General features: G+C 40.4%; 1 protein-coding gene across 4 annotated transcripts in view; it reads right to left on the bottom strand.

The window, feature by feature from the left end:
* The window catches only part of LOC126259389 (uncharacterized), a 241,129-nt gene that overhangs the window by 176,858 nt on the left and 45,533 nt on the right, over positions 1–18,738 (bottom strand). For all 4 annotated transcript variants that reach the window (XM_049956150.1, XM_049956148.1, XM_049956149.1 and 1 more), the window contains exon 3: positions 4,194–4,279. In XM_049956150.1, coding sequence (XP_049812107.1) covers positions 4,194–4,279 — 86 coding nt within the window. The remainder of the gene's footprint in view (positions 1–4,193; positions 4,280–18,738) is intronic.

Consider the following 18,738-nt stretch of genomic DNA (forward strand, 5'->3'; position numbering starts at 1 on the left):
TAACTAAGTTTTATGTACATTTCAGATTCAACAGCTAATGCTTACTTTCTCTTTGAATGACACTGAGCAATAAGTAAGAACATCACAAATGTGGGGACAGAATCATAATCTTGAGCACAGATGAAAAGCTTGGAACTAACTGTTATTTGGTTAGTTATCTGCATGTTTCATGGATCATAATTGCAACCTGTTGGTATGATACTGGACGAGTTAGTTATACAATTACAATATGTCTGGTCAGCAATAAATATGGCAATATGCTGACAATTAACATTATTTATTATACACTTTTTAAAATATATAAATATATAAACTTGCCTGCAGTAATTTATGTTCACACACTGAGCCTTACATCACTCCTGGTTCAAAATGGCTCTGAGCACTATGGGACTCAACATCTTAGGTCATAAGTCCCCTAGAACTTAGAACTACTTAAACCTAACTAACCTAAGGACATCACACACACCCATGCCCGAGGCAGGATTCGAACCTGCGACCGTAGCAGTCCCGCGGTCACTCCTGGTTAGAGCCCGTCCATTGGGAGTATGAATCATGCACGCACAGTGACTGATTGTCTGAAGTGGGTTCAGTCGAGACGTAGTTCTAAGTTTCATCCACCAAAGTACAGTAGCGGAGAGAGACATTCAAGAAACAAGTCAAGAGAACATTTTTGTGAATTGTTCTGTTTATTTCTTGAAGGTTTTTTGTTTATTTACGTTAGTACAGTTTTGTATATGCTTTTAGTAGTGTGAATGATGCGTGAATGTGGTCTAAAATTAATATGTAAATCATTCTTCTACTAATGAACGCTGTACTTTGAGAAAGTTTTAAGACAGTGTGAATGCAGATGATGGGGAATTTTGTATCATAATATGTTAAGTACGTTTGTGGTAAAAGGAAAGCTAATATGAATGCATGTTTTTTGTTGATTGGTTAGTGATGAAAAGCATGGACTACCAAGGGAGAACAATGTTTTTCTATTGGCCTTAACAAAAACTGACCAATCAGAACGGAGTATTCTTTGCACGTCTTTTCTCTTGGAGATAGAGAATGCTTAAAGCAGTCTAAGTTATTGGAGCTTAGCCTTTCAACGGTACACTCATGTGTAATGTGAGCTCAGAAGGAAGTTATAAATTGCCGGTTTTAGTTGTGCTAAGGGCCTCAAAAGCGCTTTAAAGTGAAGGCAGATTTATTCCGGTGTTTTTTTTTTTTTATGTCTGAGAAAAGACAGTAATTCTGCATGGCATATTGTGCAGATCAGTGACCAAAAATTTGAGAACATTAGACACCAATAAACTTAACAGTGTGGTGAACATTTTCATTTAAGAACAATCCGTGTTTAGTAGCTGTTCACATTTCAGGAAATACGTTACTATAAACTTGCTAATGTCAATGAAATGATTTATACACGACTGTGTTACGATTAACACGGGCTTGGCAGTGAACTTGTATTTCTCAACTTGCAGTATTTCAACCTTTCATTCAAAATTAAGGCCTTTTCCTGATATCTAGAATAGTTATGCTGTATGCAGCCTGGTGTGAGTTACAGTACGGTCTGTTTCTGCTTGGCATTCCTACTGGTGATCTGCTGCGACGAGTTCACAGGTAGGTGCTTGTAAAAGAGACGAAAGGAACTGTGGCGCTTCAACACGTGTACACAAATATTCTGAAATTATTTTATGGAGTATAAGAAGTTGTCAAACAGACAGATTTCAGTTTGTGTTTGCAGTCAGTTTCATTAGTCACTAAAATCTTTATATTACTGGATCGGTGGCTACAGTTTTTATTCGTGAATACCTCCCTCCTTTCTGTGCCACACTAAGACTCAATGACTGATAGTGTAAATCTTATCAGCTTCTAGTATTATAAGTCCGACTGTTACTGTTGGTTTCAAACTGTTTTTATTCTGGACAAAAACTTCATAAGGATATAAATGTAGTATGGGGTTTTTGTCAGTATGTTCAACTGTTTAAAGAGCCATTACCCTTAAATGCTTCCGTGCAACAAACACTTTTTTCCTCGACAAGTTACCCAAAATGTGAAGCCATAAGACATTACTGAATTAAAACAGAAAAAGTCGGTGAATTCTTTTTTAAAATTTTAATCTTCAAAATCTAATACTATGCATAAACAAAAGTTGCAAAGCTAAGACATTTAAGAAGATCTGCAATGTAATTTCCAATTCAGGTTCTTATCAATATTAACAACTAAAAATTTAGAATATTCTGTATCTTCTAAAACATTGTTCCTGGGAAACTGATATAAATTAGAATAAAAGTTTTAAAATAAAATCAGTGTAGGATCATATGTAAGGTGTTAAAATTTACAACTTAATCAGGTGATTGGTTTCAACCATAGCACAATCACCAGCAGTACTCTAGAGCAGTTGTTATCGATACTAGATGGCGAGCTGCTCCTCACCACTCTCCAGCTGTCACCTTAGAGTTTTAACACTCTGGTGATGTTCCTACTATAATCGAAACCAGTTACCCAATTAATAAACTTTAAATTTTAAAAACTTCTATGTGAATCTAGAGTGTTTTTATTCAATAACTTTTATCATAATATTCTGTTTCGTTTATTGACTCATCCTCATGCATTCTTTTTATTGTGCCTGCACCATGAAGGACATAAAACTATAAAAATATATTAAAAATTATTCCTATTCCATTGTGGCAGGGTGCTACAGCAACCAGTTTTGAATTATTTGAGAATAAGAAGGGTCTTGGTTGCGAAATTATCCAATCTCAATGATGTGTTTCACCCTTTTTAAACAGCATCATATTGCCTATAAAAACAAGAAACCAAGCAATTCGTAACAGAGGAATGGGCATGGTCCTATCTTGCACGACTATGAGGGCAAAATGAACTGAAAGTAATAGAAACTTAAGTATAAGTAGCTGGATATGAAACCCATCCTTCATATAGCCATATAAAATGGGAAATGGGTGCAACAGCAACTGGATATGTAATCAGTCCAAAAAAAATTTGCAAGGTGGACCTAGTTAAAAGAAAACGCTAATATATCATGAAAAAGGTACAGAAAGGTGATGGGAAAATTTCATTGTAAGCATATGCTGTGCAAGCACTCTAAGTTTAGCTCTGTATGACAGTTTTAATGAGATATTTGGATTTGCTATTTTAAATCATCGTTTTATCTAATTATTCTTTATACGTTAATGTGCTTTCAGTTTAATGTAGTTGCATTGGTTTGCTTATATGTATCTAAGTTATTAGGTTACCATAGTTTTCATATTTCAAAGATAGGACTTACGCTGATCATGCTCACCACCTGGTCAAGTCTTGCCACACTAAATGTGGTGTTTGGTTGGCTGATTTGGGGCAGGGGACCAAATGGCGAGGTCATCGATCCCTTCGGATTAGGTAAGAAAGGGGAAGGAAGTCGGCTGTGCCCTTTCAAAGAAACCATCCCAGCATTTGTCTACAGCAATTCAGGGAAATTGTTGAAACCCTAAATCAGGATGACCAAACGCAGGTTTGAATCATCATCTTCCCAAATGCAAGACCAGTGTGCTGACCACTGCGCCACCTCGCTTGGTCGCGGTTTTTGTATCTTGTTCTGTCACAATAGTATTTGTGTGCACGCCAAAAGGACTATGTGCTCCGTGTGGCTCAAAGCGTATTTAGTTTTGCAAGTGTGACCCTATTTTGTACTACTATGGTAGTGTCAGCTAGTGTGTTCAAGGTAACCTGTGATAGTTGATGAAACCTGCACCTTATTGGTGGTATACAGGCTTTTTTCTTTTCTTTTCTTTTAACTAAGCCCACCTTGCATTTTATATGCTTTTACGACAGATGGATTACATATCCAGGTACTGTTGCATCCATTTTTCATTTTATACGGCTACACAATGAATGGGTTTCATATCCAGCTACTTTTACATAAGTTTCTGTCACTTTCAGTTCATTTTACCAGTGTATTTGTCCAAGATAGTACCACACCCCTTCCTTTGTTACTAACTGATTGGTTTCTTGAATTATAGACAATCTGATGATGCCCCACAAGGGAGAAACATGTCATTGACATTAAATAATTTCCCAGTCAAGACTGTTTTTATTTATAGTAATAAATTATATAAAAATATCAGAGACATAGTATTAGTACTAGTAATAGCAGCAGTAGTTGTTATGATCATGCGACACACCCATCTAAAGTGAAGATTAAAACTCACCTGCTCACATAGCCTTCAAAACAGAGTGTTGGTGTTTGTTCTGACCGTAACACCGGAGTCCATTTGTTCAGTTCTGTCACCTTCATCTGGAAAGGAAGCAGTCTATCATTCTTCTTTTCCAATCATATAAAGCTCAAAATTATATACTGCAATAATCTGAATTTTGCAATCTGCTTTAATTTAATTCAGCAGGTTCCTTTGGACTGTATATGTCAAAGCAACTTGATCTTGAAATGAATACAATAGAATATACAATAAAAATATGGCACAGTGGTCACTTTAGTGAACAACTCTTGTGTAGAATAAAAATACTGTGCCAAAAGGAATATATTTACCTGAAAACTTCTGTTTGTACAGTTTAAAGTGTCCCAAGCAATAATAACAGTGCTCTGTAACACTGCAGCTATTTAAACACAACACAGAACAGATTAACAGAAGTGCTGCAATTTGTAAACAGAGATTCACTTAGTCAGTGAGTCAAACAGTCACTTGGAGGTGCTTTTTCCATTCCAATGGAAAATGTTACAAGACAAACACAGTGCTTCACAGAATGGATTACTGTTAAAATTCTGGAAGTACACACTTTAAGAATTATCAAACAACATGTTGCTGTATGTGACAGTCACGGTGTGTCATGGCAAATGTATCCAGAAGGAGGTGGCGTCATACTTCAACAGCAGTATATATTAAGAATTACGTTCACATGTCAGAAAAGTAATTATATTTTCTATTATAATTTAACAAAAACTGCAGTGTGATATATTTACTCTTTCTGTCCAAAAGGAATGTTCAAAATTTAGGGATATGACAGGAATGATCACTTGAAACAGGAAAGTCTCACAGACATTGGCTCTAAAAAGCATACCTTAAGAGTTACAACGACATCATCTTCGATGCTGTGAAATAAATCTCTTCTACTGCTAGCTCTTTCCTTTCCATAATTTGGAAGGAGGTAATGTGGACCAAAACAAAACAGAAATGTCTAGCACACGTGAGCTCTTAAGTACATACCTTAAGAGCTATGAGCATTCTTCACTACTGTGAAACATCCCTCTTGTATCGAACAAGTGCTCATAACTCTTAAGGTATGCATTTTAGAGCCCATATTTACTCATCTTTTTGGGTTCAAACGATTGTTTCTGTCTTGTGAATGAATACTGACCATGCCTCCTGGGGCAACCAGTATTTGGGGTACCCTGTCTTAGTGTGGGTAGATAGATAAGTGTGGGCAGGTAACTCAGACCCTCGGTTGAGATGGTCCCACCTGTTGAGAGGATGCATCTCAAAACTTAGCTTTTTCCTTCCTTCTGATGAAACATACAAGTTCCAAGAGCAAGACTAAATATATTTTCTTCTTCTAAATGTTTTAATCAGCAGTACCAGGAATTCACTTCTTGAACATATTCTTCTCTCTATTATGAATATTTATTTATTCACACACACACACACACACACACACACACACACACACACACACACACAGAGAGAGAGAGAGAGAGAGAGAGAGAGAGAGAGAGAGAGAGAGAGAGAGATATAGCTAAGTGTTGTGATTGTGACTTGCCGATAATTCAAAGTGCCGCCGCACAATCACGCGCGTCCTCTACATGCCGCGCTGTCTGCCAGATACGCAGCAGCCGCACCACCTAAGCGGCCAGCCAGCCAGCGGCCGCTAGATTTGGACTCAGTGCTAATTTGAATGTTACCGTGTTCACATGTTTTGCTTGGTCAACTTGCTCTGTGGCTTACACGTGTCGTGTCGTTTTGAAATATATGTGTTTAACTTGACGTTATAACAATTGGCAATGAGGTAGTGGATTTTTCCTTTTCATCGTTGACCCACAGGTTTCCATGGCTACTTTAGAGCAACTATTGCAAGGTCTCATTGAACAGCAAACACTTCTCACATCGGCAATTCGCGATTTCGTCGCGGCATCCAATGAGGGCCGTTTCTCGTCGTTGCCTATACCTCCTTTTCCTCCTTACGACGAACGGTGGAAGACTGGTTTGATTACGAAAAACGTCTTCGACAGCACTTCTTGGCATTTCATGTCACGGACGAACAAACATGTAAGTCTCTGTTCCTTTCATGGATTTCACCTCAAATGTATCGATTGTTGTCGCAATTGGCTCCTTTGAAAGATCCTGCGTCTCTGTCTCTTATGCTGAAATGTGCTCACTTCTGTCAGTATATTTTCATAAGCAAACACATGTGAAGCCTCTCGTGTTGCCTTTTATCGTTGTCAAAAACAACCGAATCAATCCTATCACGCTTGGGCTTCTGAGCTTCACGGTCTCAGTCGAAAGTGTCAATTTGTTACTGACCTTCACAAAGAATCCTACGTGGATTCCATGGTACGGGATGCTATTACCCGGTCGGCGCCCGATGAAGAAGTGAGGCAACGTGCCCTTCAGTTGGCAAATCCGACTCTAGAGGAAGTCCTATCCAACACACAGTCTTTTGAAATTTCTCGCGCCGCTGCAGTGCAAATAGAGGCATGGGGCGGCGTCGGGGACATACAACCTCTGTGCACTGTTGACGACGTGTGCAGCGTGTCCCCACCGGCCGACGTGCCCGCAGTACGCTCCCACGCGCAGTCTTGGCCTAACCATAAACAACCTTCTCAGAAACTGCAGCAAAGCCCCCAGCAATTTCTTTCGTGTCCGCGGTGTTTTACGAAACATTCACACGAGGATTGTCCCCAACGTTGGGCCATGAGTCATAATTGCAAAAAGAAGGGTCATGTGTCTTCCGTTTGCAAATCCGACCGCATACATGATGTTCATGACCGTGACACTGATTCTGTTTCTCTGTCGTCTGTCAATTGCACTTCTTCCCTTTCAGGGAAGTTATTCCTCACAGTCCAAATCCTTGGTCGGAATGTTCGCATGCAGGTGGATACTGGTTCTGCAGCCACTATCATTAATTCTCAGGCGTATCTTCAGTTGGGTTCTCCACTCCTATCACCTGTCACTCGGCAATTACGGACGTACAATAAACAGAAGATTTCTCTCTTGGGACAATTTAATGCTGAGGTATCTTACAAATCCGTCGTTCGCACTGTTCCCATATTTGTGGTTGCCCAGAGTAACGCAGAAAATCTTTTTGGTTTTGATGCCTTTCGCGTTTTTGGGTTCTCCATAGATGATTCTGTCAATATCGTCTCTGACGCTATTCCTTATGCTCAATTGGATTCCTTGTCGACGACATTTTCGTCCCTTTTTTCTCCTGAGTTAGGCTGTGCAAACGACTTTGAAGCTCATATCACGCTCAAACCCACTGCTCAGCCTAAGTTTTTTCGGGCTCGGCCCATTCCTGTGGCCCTTCGTGATCGGGTAAAACAGTAGCTGGATCGTCTCACTACTTCAGGGGTCTTGCTTCCTGACACTTCCAGTGTGTGGTCCTCTCCTGTCGTTGTTGTTGATAAGCCCAATGGTGATATTCGTCTCTGTGGCGATTTTAAAGCCACTGTAAATGCACAATGCCTCATCAACACTTATCCTATGCCCCAACCTGAAGAATTGTTCACTAAACATTCCGGTGGCCAGTATTTTTCTAAAATTGACCTGTCAGAAGCTTATCATCACCTTCCTCTCGATGCTGCTTCCCGGCAGTTTCTGGTCCTTAACACGCCTTTCGGCCTCTATCAATACCAACGATTGCCATTCGGGGTTGCCAGCACCCCTGCTCTCTTTCAGCGATTCTTGGAACAATTATTGCTCCCTGTCCCTGGGTGTATCAATTACATGGACGACATTGTTGTCACTGGCTCCAACACTGAAGAACATCTTCAGAACCTCCGCACACTTTTTCATGTCTTACAGACTGCCGGTCTTAAGTGTAATCTTCAGAAATCACAATTTTTTCAGGCATCTATCACATACTTGGGGTTTCAACTATCTCGGGATGGTATTCGTCCGCTTCAGCAAACTGTAGCTGCGATCGATGCCCTTCCTCACCCTATGTCTGTTAAGGAACTGCAGGCCTTCTTGGGGAAAACAGCATACTATCACAAGTTTTTACCATCTGCTGCTTCGGTGGCTCAGCCGTTGCATCGCCTGTTGCATAAAAATGTGCCTTTTCACTGGTCCACGTCATGCGATGCGGCTTTCCAAAAATTGAAGACTATGCTGAAACAGGTCCCATGCCTGGCTACTTATCGACCTGGCCAACATCTTGTTCTTGCCATGGACACCTCTCAATACGGGGTCGGTGCAGTCCTTGCGCACCGTTTTTCTGACGGTTCTGAACAACCCATTGCTTATGCCTCCAAAACGCTCACGGATGCCCAACAAAAGTATTCTCAAATTGAAAAAGAAGCTTTGGCCATTATTTATGCTCTTCATAAGTTGGTGTTTTTCTCTATGGATCCAAATTTCATCTTGTTACGGATCACAAACCACTTGTTTCCTTGTGTCTCCTTCACCAAGGGCACTGGGGGTGTCTCTCGCACAAAATCTCTGGCGCGCCGTCATGTGCACTGGCCTGGCATTGACTCTGAAATAGCACACATGGTCGCTGCCTGCGGCCCTTGTGCGTCACAGGCCGCCGCTCCGAAGTCATCTTTGTCACCGTGGCCTTCGCCTGAGACGCCCTGGGAACGCATTCATGCTGACTTTGCGGGACCTTTTTTAGGTACTTATTGGCTACTCGTAATTGACGCCTACTCTAACTTTCCTTTCATTGTCCGTTGCACGTCGCCTACCACCGCGGCAACCACAAGTGCTCTCGCCCGCATTTTTTCTTCGGAAGGCCTTCCCTCTACTCTTGTTACTGATAATGGTCCGCAATTTGCCTCTTCCAAATTTGCGGATTTTTGTGCTCGTCACGGCGTTATGCATGTCACGGCCCCTCCGTTCCGACCACAATCCAACGGTGAGGCTGAACGACTGAATGACTGATCCGCACATTTAAGGCTCAGACGCGGAAACTCCTGACTTCTTCTGCTGCTGATGATGCGCTTCTCCAATTTCTGGCTTCTTACCGTTTCACCCCCATGGGCGACCACAGTCCAGCTGAGCTCTTACATGGCCGACAGCCCCGCACACTACTTCATCTTCTGCGGCCTTCCACCGACCGGCCGCGGGTGCATTCGCTTGGCTGGTTCACCGCCGACGACATTGTATGGGTACGGGGATAGGGCAGGCGGCCAAAATGGGGTCCTGACCGCATCTTACGACACTGTGGCTGATGCCTGTATGAAATCCAGACGGACACGGGTGTTGCAGTGCGTCATTCGGACCAGCTTCGGCCTCGTGTGCCAGCAACGCCTGTTCCGAATGTCACTCCACCACCTTCGGCTCTAACTGACGCTCGGGATCTTGGCATCTCTCATTACTCACAACGCATCCCTCTCACTGTCATCTCGGTGCCAGCACAAGAACGGATGCCACCAGGAGACGTGCCAATGCAGGAACCAGATGACCATCATCTGTCGGAGCAACTCTACTCGCCTCCTTCTCCTACAGATGCCGACACATCGCCCATGTCTCCTGTTATATCAACTGGACTTGCCGCAACAGGCCAATTCGTGCACGAGGCCCCAGCTGATTCGACCCCTCCGTCTCCTGTCATCTCGGCCCGTTATCATCGGGGACACTTCCGTCCGTATGGGAACCCTCCTCCTCGAAACTTTATGGCCATCAAACAACGCCTATGGATGTTACCAATCTACAGGCCACATCCATGAAGACCAGTGCAAAAATTTCAAAGGGGGGAAAAGTGTTGTGACTCGCCGGTCATTCAAAGTGCCGCTGCGCAATTACGCGTGTCCTCTACATGCGGCGATGTCTGCCAGATATGCAGCAGTCGCGCCACGTAAGCGGCCAGCCAGCCAGCAGCCGCTAGACTTGGACTCAGTGCTAATTTGAATGTTACCGTGTTCACATGTTTTGCTTGGTCAACTTGCTCTGTGACTTACACATGTCGTGTCGTTTTGAAATATATGTGTTTAACTTGACGTTAGAACACTAATAATATAACAAAAGAAGAGAAAAAGTTTTGAATTCCACTGTTTACTTTCTTGAGTAACCATTTTCAAAAGATTTTGTAAAAAAGCAAAAGGAAGACATATCAAAATAATATCCACAAATGACTATTCATCTACAGCTACTAGGTCTACAACTTTGCTTCCGCCGTTTTTTCTCAAAGTTCGGGGCTTTATTGTGAAAAACTTACAAAAAAATTATGATTCATAGTATTGCCCATCGCTGGCCACTACATTCTTCCATCTTTCGGAAATCATACGAATCCCATGGCAGAAGAACTGGGTGTCTTTTGTGGGGATCCATGAATCAATTCAATTTTGCTCTTGTTCATATGATCGGAAGTGCTGGTCAGCCAGACTGTATGCCATTGATCAAAAAAGGTAGTAGTCAGAGAGAGAGCAACGTATGGAGAATACGGCGGGAGGGATAGGACTTCTCATTTCAACTTTTCCACACATATTTTGACAGGTTTTGTGACATGGGGTCGAGCACTGACCTGCTGCAAAATTACCTTTACATGTCTATTGCTGTATTGTGGCCATTTGTGTTTCAGTGCTGGGCTCGAACACACCAATTGCTTTTGATAATGATGTCCTGTGGCTGTCTTCGTCTGTTTCAGTAGCTACGAAAATGTTCAGTCTTCCCCCGCCATGCCGGTCTCCGACATCAAAATCACCGTTCTTAAGACATTGAAAACAATCTCTGCACGTTCCCACTAACAGTTCCCTCACCATTGGTCTCACCCAGCATTTTAAGAGCCACAGCCATAGATTTCTTCATGTTAAAGCAGAAAATTAAAACTGCCCGCAAATGGCGAGAAACGGGTACGTAAGTTGATGTACTTAATCGAGAATAACCTTATGATGCAATCACAAATCGACTAATATTTTTGTGGCATTATGTTTACAGATGCCTAAGCTTATTGTATTACACCTATGACCAACCACCAGAACCCCACTTGCCACTACTGCCATCTATTGCAAAACAGTGGAAACAAAGTTGTAGACCTAATATATTCTGCAAACCACTGAGAAGTACATGAAAAAATGTATGTCCCACTGCACCATTTATTAGGGCTTTTTCCCCGTTTCATTCACGTATAGAGGGACTGCACCAGTTATTACTGTGTTTTTCCCCATTCATGTATGAAGTGTGGTAAGAATGATTGTTTAAATGCCTCTGTTAGAACTGTATTTAATCTAATCTTGTCCTCAGAATTCCAACAAGAGTGATACGTAGCATTGGCCTAAAGTTTAGTGGTTCATACTGTGTGTTGTTCGTGTGTTTAGCACACAGTATTCAATTTTTTGGGAAGCAGGATGGTAGACACAAAATTTTTGGATGACATTATGCACTGTCAGATTAGAGGCAAAGCCAGTCTCCTTTAGGTGGGCCAGATGTTGAACTTCGTCCATAGCATGATTGTTGAGACCATAGAAGTGCAAGTGGAAGCCATGAAAATAGTCCTCAGACAGAGCACCCCAGCACTACAGACCTGATGTGACACATCAACACTACAGACCAGATTTGACACATCACCACACAGGCGCAATACGAGCAGACACACAACTGAACACCTGACACTTCCCATGAAGCAGATGGAACACAGATGGCACAGAGTGCAGATAGAGTGCTGGACATGGCCCAAATCAAAAACACAGCACCTAGCACCACCCATGCTTAAATACTGGTCTCGATCCACCCAAGAACCAGTCTCAGGGACCAGCTAAATAAGACAGTGAGACACGCCGTTGATGCAAACAACCAGCAGAAGATACAAATATTAAACATGTCAACATATTGCCCGGAAAACCTGAAGAATCACAATATTACTACATATTAACAAAGGCATTGCATGAGATTCGTGTGGAGAAATAGAAGAGCTATGAGAATGTGACATCTACCATAGAAGGTTCAGTGACGAGAAATGAACTGCTGTGTTCACACATGCCACAGGCTACAGTCTGTGCCAAACCACCTTTTATCTAGGGCCAACAAATGTAATGTTGGCTGAATGACAGAGAACATCAGCCACGATACATTTACTGGAGAATCACAATAAAATAAGCATTATAACAAAATCAATTTTGTAACTTAGGATTGTCTGGTTCTTTTCTTTTGGTGGTATAAATTTCTGGCTTTTCGAGTACGTCAAGACGCTGCCCCATATTTGCTCTGTGCAATATTTCAATGTTATTGTCAATGCTAGTGATTTTATTGTTATACATTGCCAATTGTGCTGTTACTACAGTTTTACTTTGTGTAGGAGTATGTTAACTGAAGCAAGTTTTAAATGTTCAAACCGTCTGTCCAATATAGATGGTGTGACAGTCGCACATGTTATCTTATACACACTGAAGTGTAAATACTTATTCCTTCCCTGTGAGGTCCTACGACAAACCCTGCGCCTGAACATATTTTATGTTTTAAAGGCAACATTTAAAATTGATTTGTGTAGGGACCTTTCAATTTTATCAAAGTTTTGGTACAGTATGTCAAACTGACAATAAGTAGTTTCTTTCTCAATTTGAGTTCGTGTTGCCTGCATTTTAACTTCTTGTACATACATGCAACTGTAGAGCTATTGCATCCATTTGTTCCTACAACCTGCTTCAATATTTCAATTTCCTTACTGATCTAGTACTGCACTAAATGCAATCAGAAAAGTCTTCACAATGCTGAATGAATACAGGCTTCCTTGTACTTTTTGGGATGGCATGATTTTGCATGGATTATAGTATTGGTGCAATTCAGTTTCCTAATGTGTGCTTACCATTAGCTTTTGGAATGGTAATTTAGGATGTTATCACAATCTATTTCTAAAGTAAATTGGATTTTATGATGCTTCCCTTATCAGCTTCAATAATAATAGCTTGTTCTTTTTTAAGTCTATCATTTAAATTTTCTAAAATTGCTTACTTCTTTTTTTGTCTGCATTTAACTAAGGAAGAATCATTATTGAATAATGGGTTGAATACAACTTAAAACCCATGTTTTTCAGTAAAGTGGAAAAAGAAACAATTGTTCAGGTAAAAGCTTCATGTGACATTGATAAACTTAATAGATTTGAATAGCAAAATGTGGATATAAAAATTAAGAATTTTTTTGGAGCTTGAAAGAGCATCTTCAAATAAAAAGTACTTTACAGAAAATGGTGTAAAGAAGGTAACCAAACACCTGCCAAGAAAGTTTCAAGCTGTAATAAGAAAGCAAACAGATGACTCAGTCTTCGTGTATCCATAATTGAAATGGACGATTTGGGACGTCAGCTAGTATAATATATGTTAAAAAAGGATCAAATTCCTCCAGCTGTATTAAGGTGTTGGTTTTATTGGCGACTAGTTTCAATGTTGTTACTTCATCATCTTCAGGCCCATACTTGTTGACAGCAACCGTATGTGTCTAACACTAGTAGTCAGTGGTAAGATAGGCGTGTTCCATGCATGTAAGAAGGAGAAACTGAACTATTAACTAGAGGTTTAATATACTGTAATAATACAAAACGTAAAGCAGAGGTCACCATCAAATGTAGAAATATTCTCAACAGACAGTGGGAAGCCACCTTATTACATATATGGGGGTGGGGATGGAGGGGAGGGGTACTGGTTTAAAAGACTGGACAATAGAGGATGTTGTCACTCACAGAGACCTGCCTTTTGGTAAAGATTTTTAGTGTTGGCGGAAGGTGACTGAGTCAATGATCCAAAAATATAAACATAACAGTTTAAAAACAATAAATAAACTAGGGGTAAATAGCCTTTGACAATGTACATAAGAATATTATGAAAGAATCAAGAAACAACAATTTAAAATAATGGGGTAAAATCATTAGGATATGGGGAAACTTCATCATTGCAAGTTATAGGAGTAAGGGTTATAAACTGAGCATAAAATTTCAAAATTTTTTAAGACATGTTGACTCAATTTTATGTATGTTTTGGAAAGAAAAGGGATCGACGAACACTGAGAAGGGATGGTCTAATTCTTGGTCAGGGGAATACATGGAAGGAATGACCTGTACTGTTTTGTTTATGTAGAATGATATGGTGTGTGTGAAGTTGCTCCCTGGCAGTTGCAATGGACTGGGTGTGGCAGCTTCACAGCAGGACTACTTCAACTAATAATGTAACACCATTTTATAAATGTCTCTACGCCAATGTCTGTGTGGTCAGAGCTCTACAGACAACTACTGTTTTCACCAGCAGCTGTTAGTGCTTCGCAGCTGAAAGCTGGCAACAGCGCTGCAAGTTGTGAGGGATCTTCTTTGACTGTCTCGACTATAAGAAGCTGTAACATGAAGTATTCTCCAAAGTAGTCAAAAGCATATAGATTTACCTTGACAATGAGTGAGTCTTTGAATTTTCATTTTCTTACATGCTGACTTATGAAAAATGTGAGATTTTAAATGGAGGAAAGTAGTGCAGAGTGAAAGATCAGTATGTATCTCCTTATGGGAAATAAAGAATTAAACCTTGTCCATCTTAACAAACTAGAGGACCTGGTGATGTGGTATGTATCGATTGAGAAACAGTGTCAACTTAACTGTCTTTGAGCAAAATTCATGAACTAATGATTGGGTCTGATCAATAGAACAAATCTCCTCTGCATTTACTTTCTATTATAAAAAGCTAACTATATAAGTACACAGTAGTTGTATGGCTACAGTAGTTTTAAAAAAAGTGAGATAAGATAGGGAAACACGCTTAGAGAAAAGTCACTTTATCCTTTAAGTAAGTAAGCATAAATAAGTACTAAAGACACAACCAACAGGGAGATGAAATTGTTGTTATGCTTAAAAAGCCAAAATGCAAAGTCATTGACTTATGAAATAAGATCATACATTCTCCACTGTGTGAAGAAATCAAACAGAGTTCAGTCTCATGAAACATTAATAATTTATCATAGTTGAGAGTTTTAAAAAACTATGATCAGTTAAGCAAATTATTTTACAAGACATATTTCATTTTCCTCTCAATCAGATGAAAGGTATTTGTGTCAAAACATTGTTTAGGTAGTTATCATAAAGATAATTTCCACTGTGCGCGCTTCAATTCTGGTTAGTGCAGAGACAACGGGAGACGAGGGAGCAAAGGACATTGGCAAAGTGTGATGCTGTCAAGTTTCCACCTGCTATGGAAGTGGCATTTATACTTTGGTATCATGACTTGGCTGTGTTCTGGAAGGCACAGAGCATGTATCTCAGCTGACAATGTAAAAATTGGAAAAAATCTTTGAAAGAATCTGAGGAGAAATGTCATTCTCTTATGTTCTGTTCTGAGACTCACTTCTGATATGTTGTTCTGAGTAACAACTGTAAATCATAAATACAAGAAGAACCACATACAAGAGATTTCTTTAACCTCTTCATTCTCTTGGTCTACAAATGTGGACCTTAGTTCACTATATTTTTCCTCTACAAATATGCAGATTTTTCCACTTATAGAATGATGGTCCACAAGTGTGCACCTTCTAGTTCTTAGTTTTAACACTAGAATGCAGAAACCAGCAAAGAATGAGTCATGTGTTAGTTTAAAGCTGGTAGTACGCCAAAAATGGCTGCTTCTACAAACCAGAGAGACTTTTTTTATAACTGTTATGTCTAAATATTAGACTGGGAATCTGCAGTTTTTATCATAAGTTCACTAAATACTCTAGATGGCGAACATTAATCCAATTTCAATAAATTTGTTTCGTTACTAAGAAATAAAACACTTTTTGAGCATCCCCATACACATAATGAGATACAAGGAAAAGAAGTTAGATGATGTGAAACTCTATACCAAAGCATGGGAGATGTTAATCTTTGTGACAGTTTTTTATTATATTACATATCAGGACTGAGATTTTGCTGCTTTGTGTGGAAATTTCAAATGCCTCCATCCAGCATTTTTCAGACACATTCAACCTTTTTCACACTGTTATTCATCCATGATACATTTTTTTCATAAATTTCACTTATTCATATGTGTTTTTGATGTGTACATGTCTTTAAGCTCAGAGCCAGGTAATGTTTACAGTGTAATACATTTTGAATTAGAGTTCCAAAATTAATTACGAGTGTCAACCAAAGTTATGTCACTCGCAGAGTACATAACTAAAATCTGTTCACTTTTTCTCATTCACTGAGTGGAGCATGTGGCGTGAGTCCTGTAGCCTCGGAGACTCCGCTGCACAATGTCACAAGTCATAGAACAGCGAGTGAGTCACATATAAATGCTTCATTTGTTGAAAAAAATAAATCTACAGATCGCCAGTGCCTGTTTAACATGTACATAGTACTCATCAGAAAAATGGCTATGGTCGGATATCGAAAAGGCACACTTTCCGCAATGCCACGATCATGATTTATGGCTCAGAACAAGGAATTTTCAAGCTATTCATTTATTACACTGAAAAGTAATTGTTAAATCCTAAATAAAGTTGTTGAAATGCAGGCAAAGTGAAATACAATGAAACTGCAGAAACAGTTCATGCATTGGAGTTATATGCTTCAGCTCCAAAACAAAGTTTGAACAGTTTTTTTTTTTCCCGTGTGATCTTATTATTGTTGATGTTGTTGTTGTCTTCAGTCCTGAGACTGGTTTGATGCAGCTCTCCATGCTACTCTATCCCGTACAAGCTGCTTCATCTCCCAGTACCTACTGCAGCCTATATCCTTCTGAATCTGCTTAGTGTATTCATCTCTTGGTCTCCCTCTACGATTTTTACCCTCCACGTTGCCCTCTAATACTAAATTGGTGATCCCTTGATGCCTCAGAACATGTCCTACCAACCGATCCCTTCTTTTAGTCAAGTTGTGCCACAAATCCCTCTTCTCCCCAATTCTATTCAATACTTCCTCATTAGTTATGTGATCTACCCATCTAATCTTCAGCATTCTTCTGTAGCACCACATTTTGAAAGCTTCTATTCTCTTCTTGTCCAAACTATTTATCGTCCAAGTTTCACTTCCATACATGGCTACACTCCATACAAATACTTTCAGAAATGACTTACTGACACTTAAATCCATACTCAATGTTAACAAATTTTTCTTCTTCAGAAACGCTTTCTTCGCCATTGCCATTGCCAGTCTACATTTTATACCCTCTCTACTTCGACCATCATCAGTTATTTTGCTCCCCAAATAGCAAAACTCCTATGGACAGATAAAAAATCTACTCACCAAGTGATGGCAGGGAAACACACACACATAAGGACTTATCTTTTACAAACTTTCGGAGCCAGTGGCACCTTCTGGTAGAAGAGTTGAAGGTGAAGAAAGATGGCTGAAGGGAAAGGACTGAATCAGTTTAGGGAAAGGGGTACAGTTCAGGAAAGAATGAGAAGGGAAGACTGATTGTTGGGAACTCCACCAGACGAGATTTGAAAACCTGAGAGCTTAAAGGTAGAAGACAGGGTAATACACAAGACAAAGATTACTACTAAGACATCGTGCATGAGCTAATAAGAGTGAAAAGCTAAATGCATTGTATGTAACACATGAGGGTGTGGGGATTGCAGTAAAGTTGAAATGGAGTGAAGATATGCTGAGATGGAAGGAATTAATGTAAATTAAGGCCAGATGGGTGATAAGAACAAGGACGTGTTGTAGTGCTAGATCCCACCTGGGGAGTTCTGAGAAACTGGTGTCTGGGGGAAGAATCCAAATGGCACATGTGGTGAAACAGGCACCAAGATTGTGAATGTCATGTTGTACAGCATGCTCGGCAACAGGATATTGTATGTTGCCAGTATACACCCTCTGCCTATGCCCATTCCATCCTGACTGATAACTGGGTGGTAGCCATGCTGATGTAAAAGGCCGAACAGTGTTTACATAACTGCTGGTATATCATGTGTGTTGTTTCACATGTAGCTCTCCCTTTGATAGGATATGTTTTGCCAGTTACAGGGCTGGAATAAGTGGTGTTAGAAGGGTGCATAGGACAAGTCTACCAGTGGGGGTAATCACAAGGTAGGAGCCATAGGGTGGGGAGATGGGTGCAGAAGGAACATAGGGTCTGACAAGGATATTGTGGAGATTGGGAGGATTACATAAAGCTATTCTAGGCATCCGACTCCAGCCCTGTAACTGGCAAAACATATACTATCAAACGGATAGCAACCTGTGAAACAACACATGTCGTGTGTCAGCTGTTATGTAAAAACACTGTTCAGCCTTACACATTGCCATGGCTGCCACCCAGTTATTAGTTACGATGAATGGGCATAGGCAGAGGGTGTATACAGGCAACACACAATATGTTGTTGCAGAGCATGCTGTACAACATGACAGTCATTAACTGGGTGACGTATTTCACCACAAGTGCCATCCAGATTCTTCCTCCAGACACCAGTTTCTCAGAACTCCGCAGGTGGGAACTAGCACTACAAAATGTCCTTTATTCTTGCCACCCACCTGGCCTTAATTTATGTTAATTCCTTCTGTCCCAGCATTTCTTCACAGTAACTACTCCTTTCTTCACTCCATTTCAGTTTTCTACAACTTTTATTTTCTGACCTGTCTATTTTTCACCATCCTCCCTCCCTCCTACGTTACACACAATTCATTTAGCTT

Source organism: Schistocerca nitens, chromosome 5, assembly GCF_023898315.1.
Source record: "Schistocerca nitens isolate TAMUIC-IGC-003100 chromosome 5, iqSchNite1.1, whole genome shotgun sequence".
Taxonomy (NCBI): Eukaryota; Metazoa; Arthropoda; class Insecta; order Orthoptera; family Acrididae; genus Schistocerca; species Schistocerca nitens.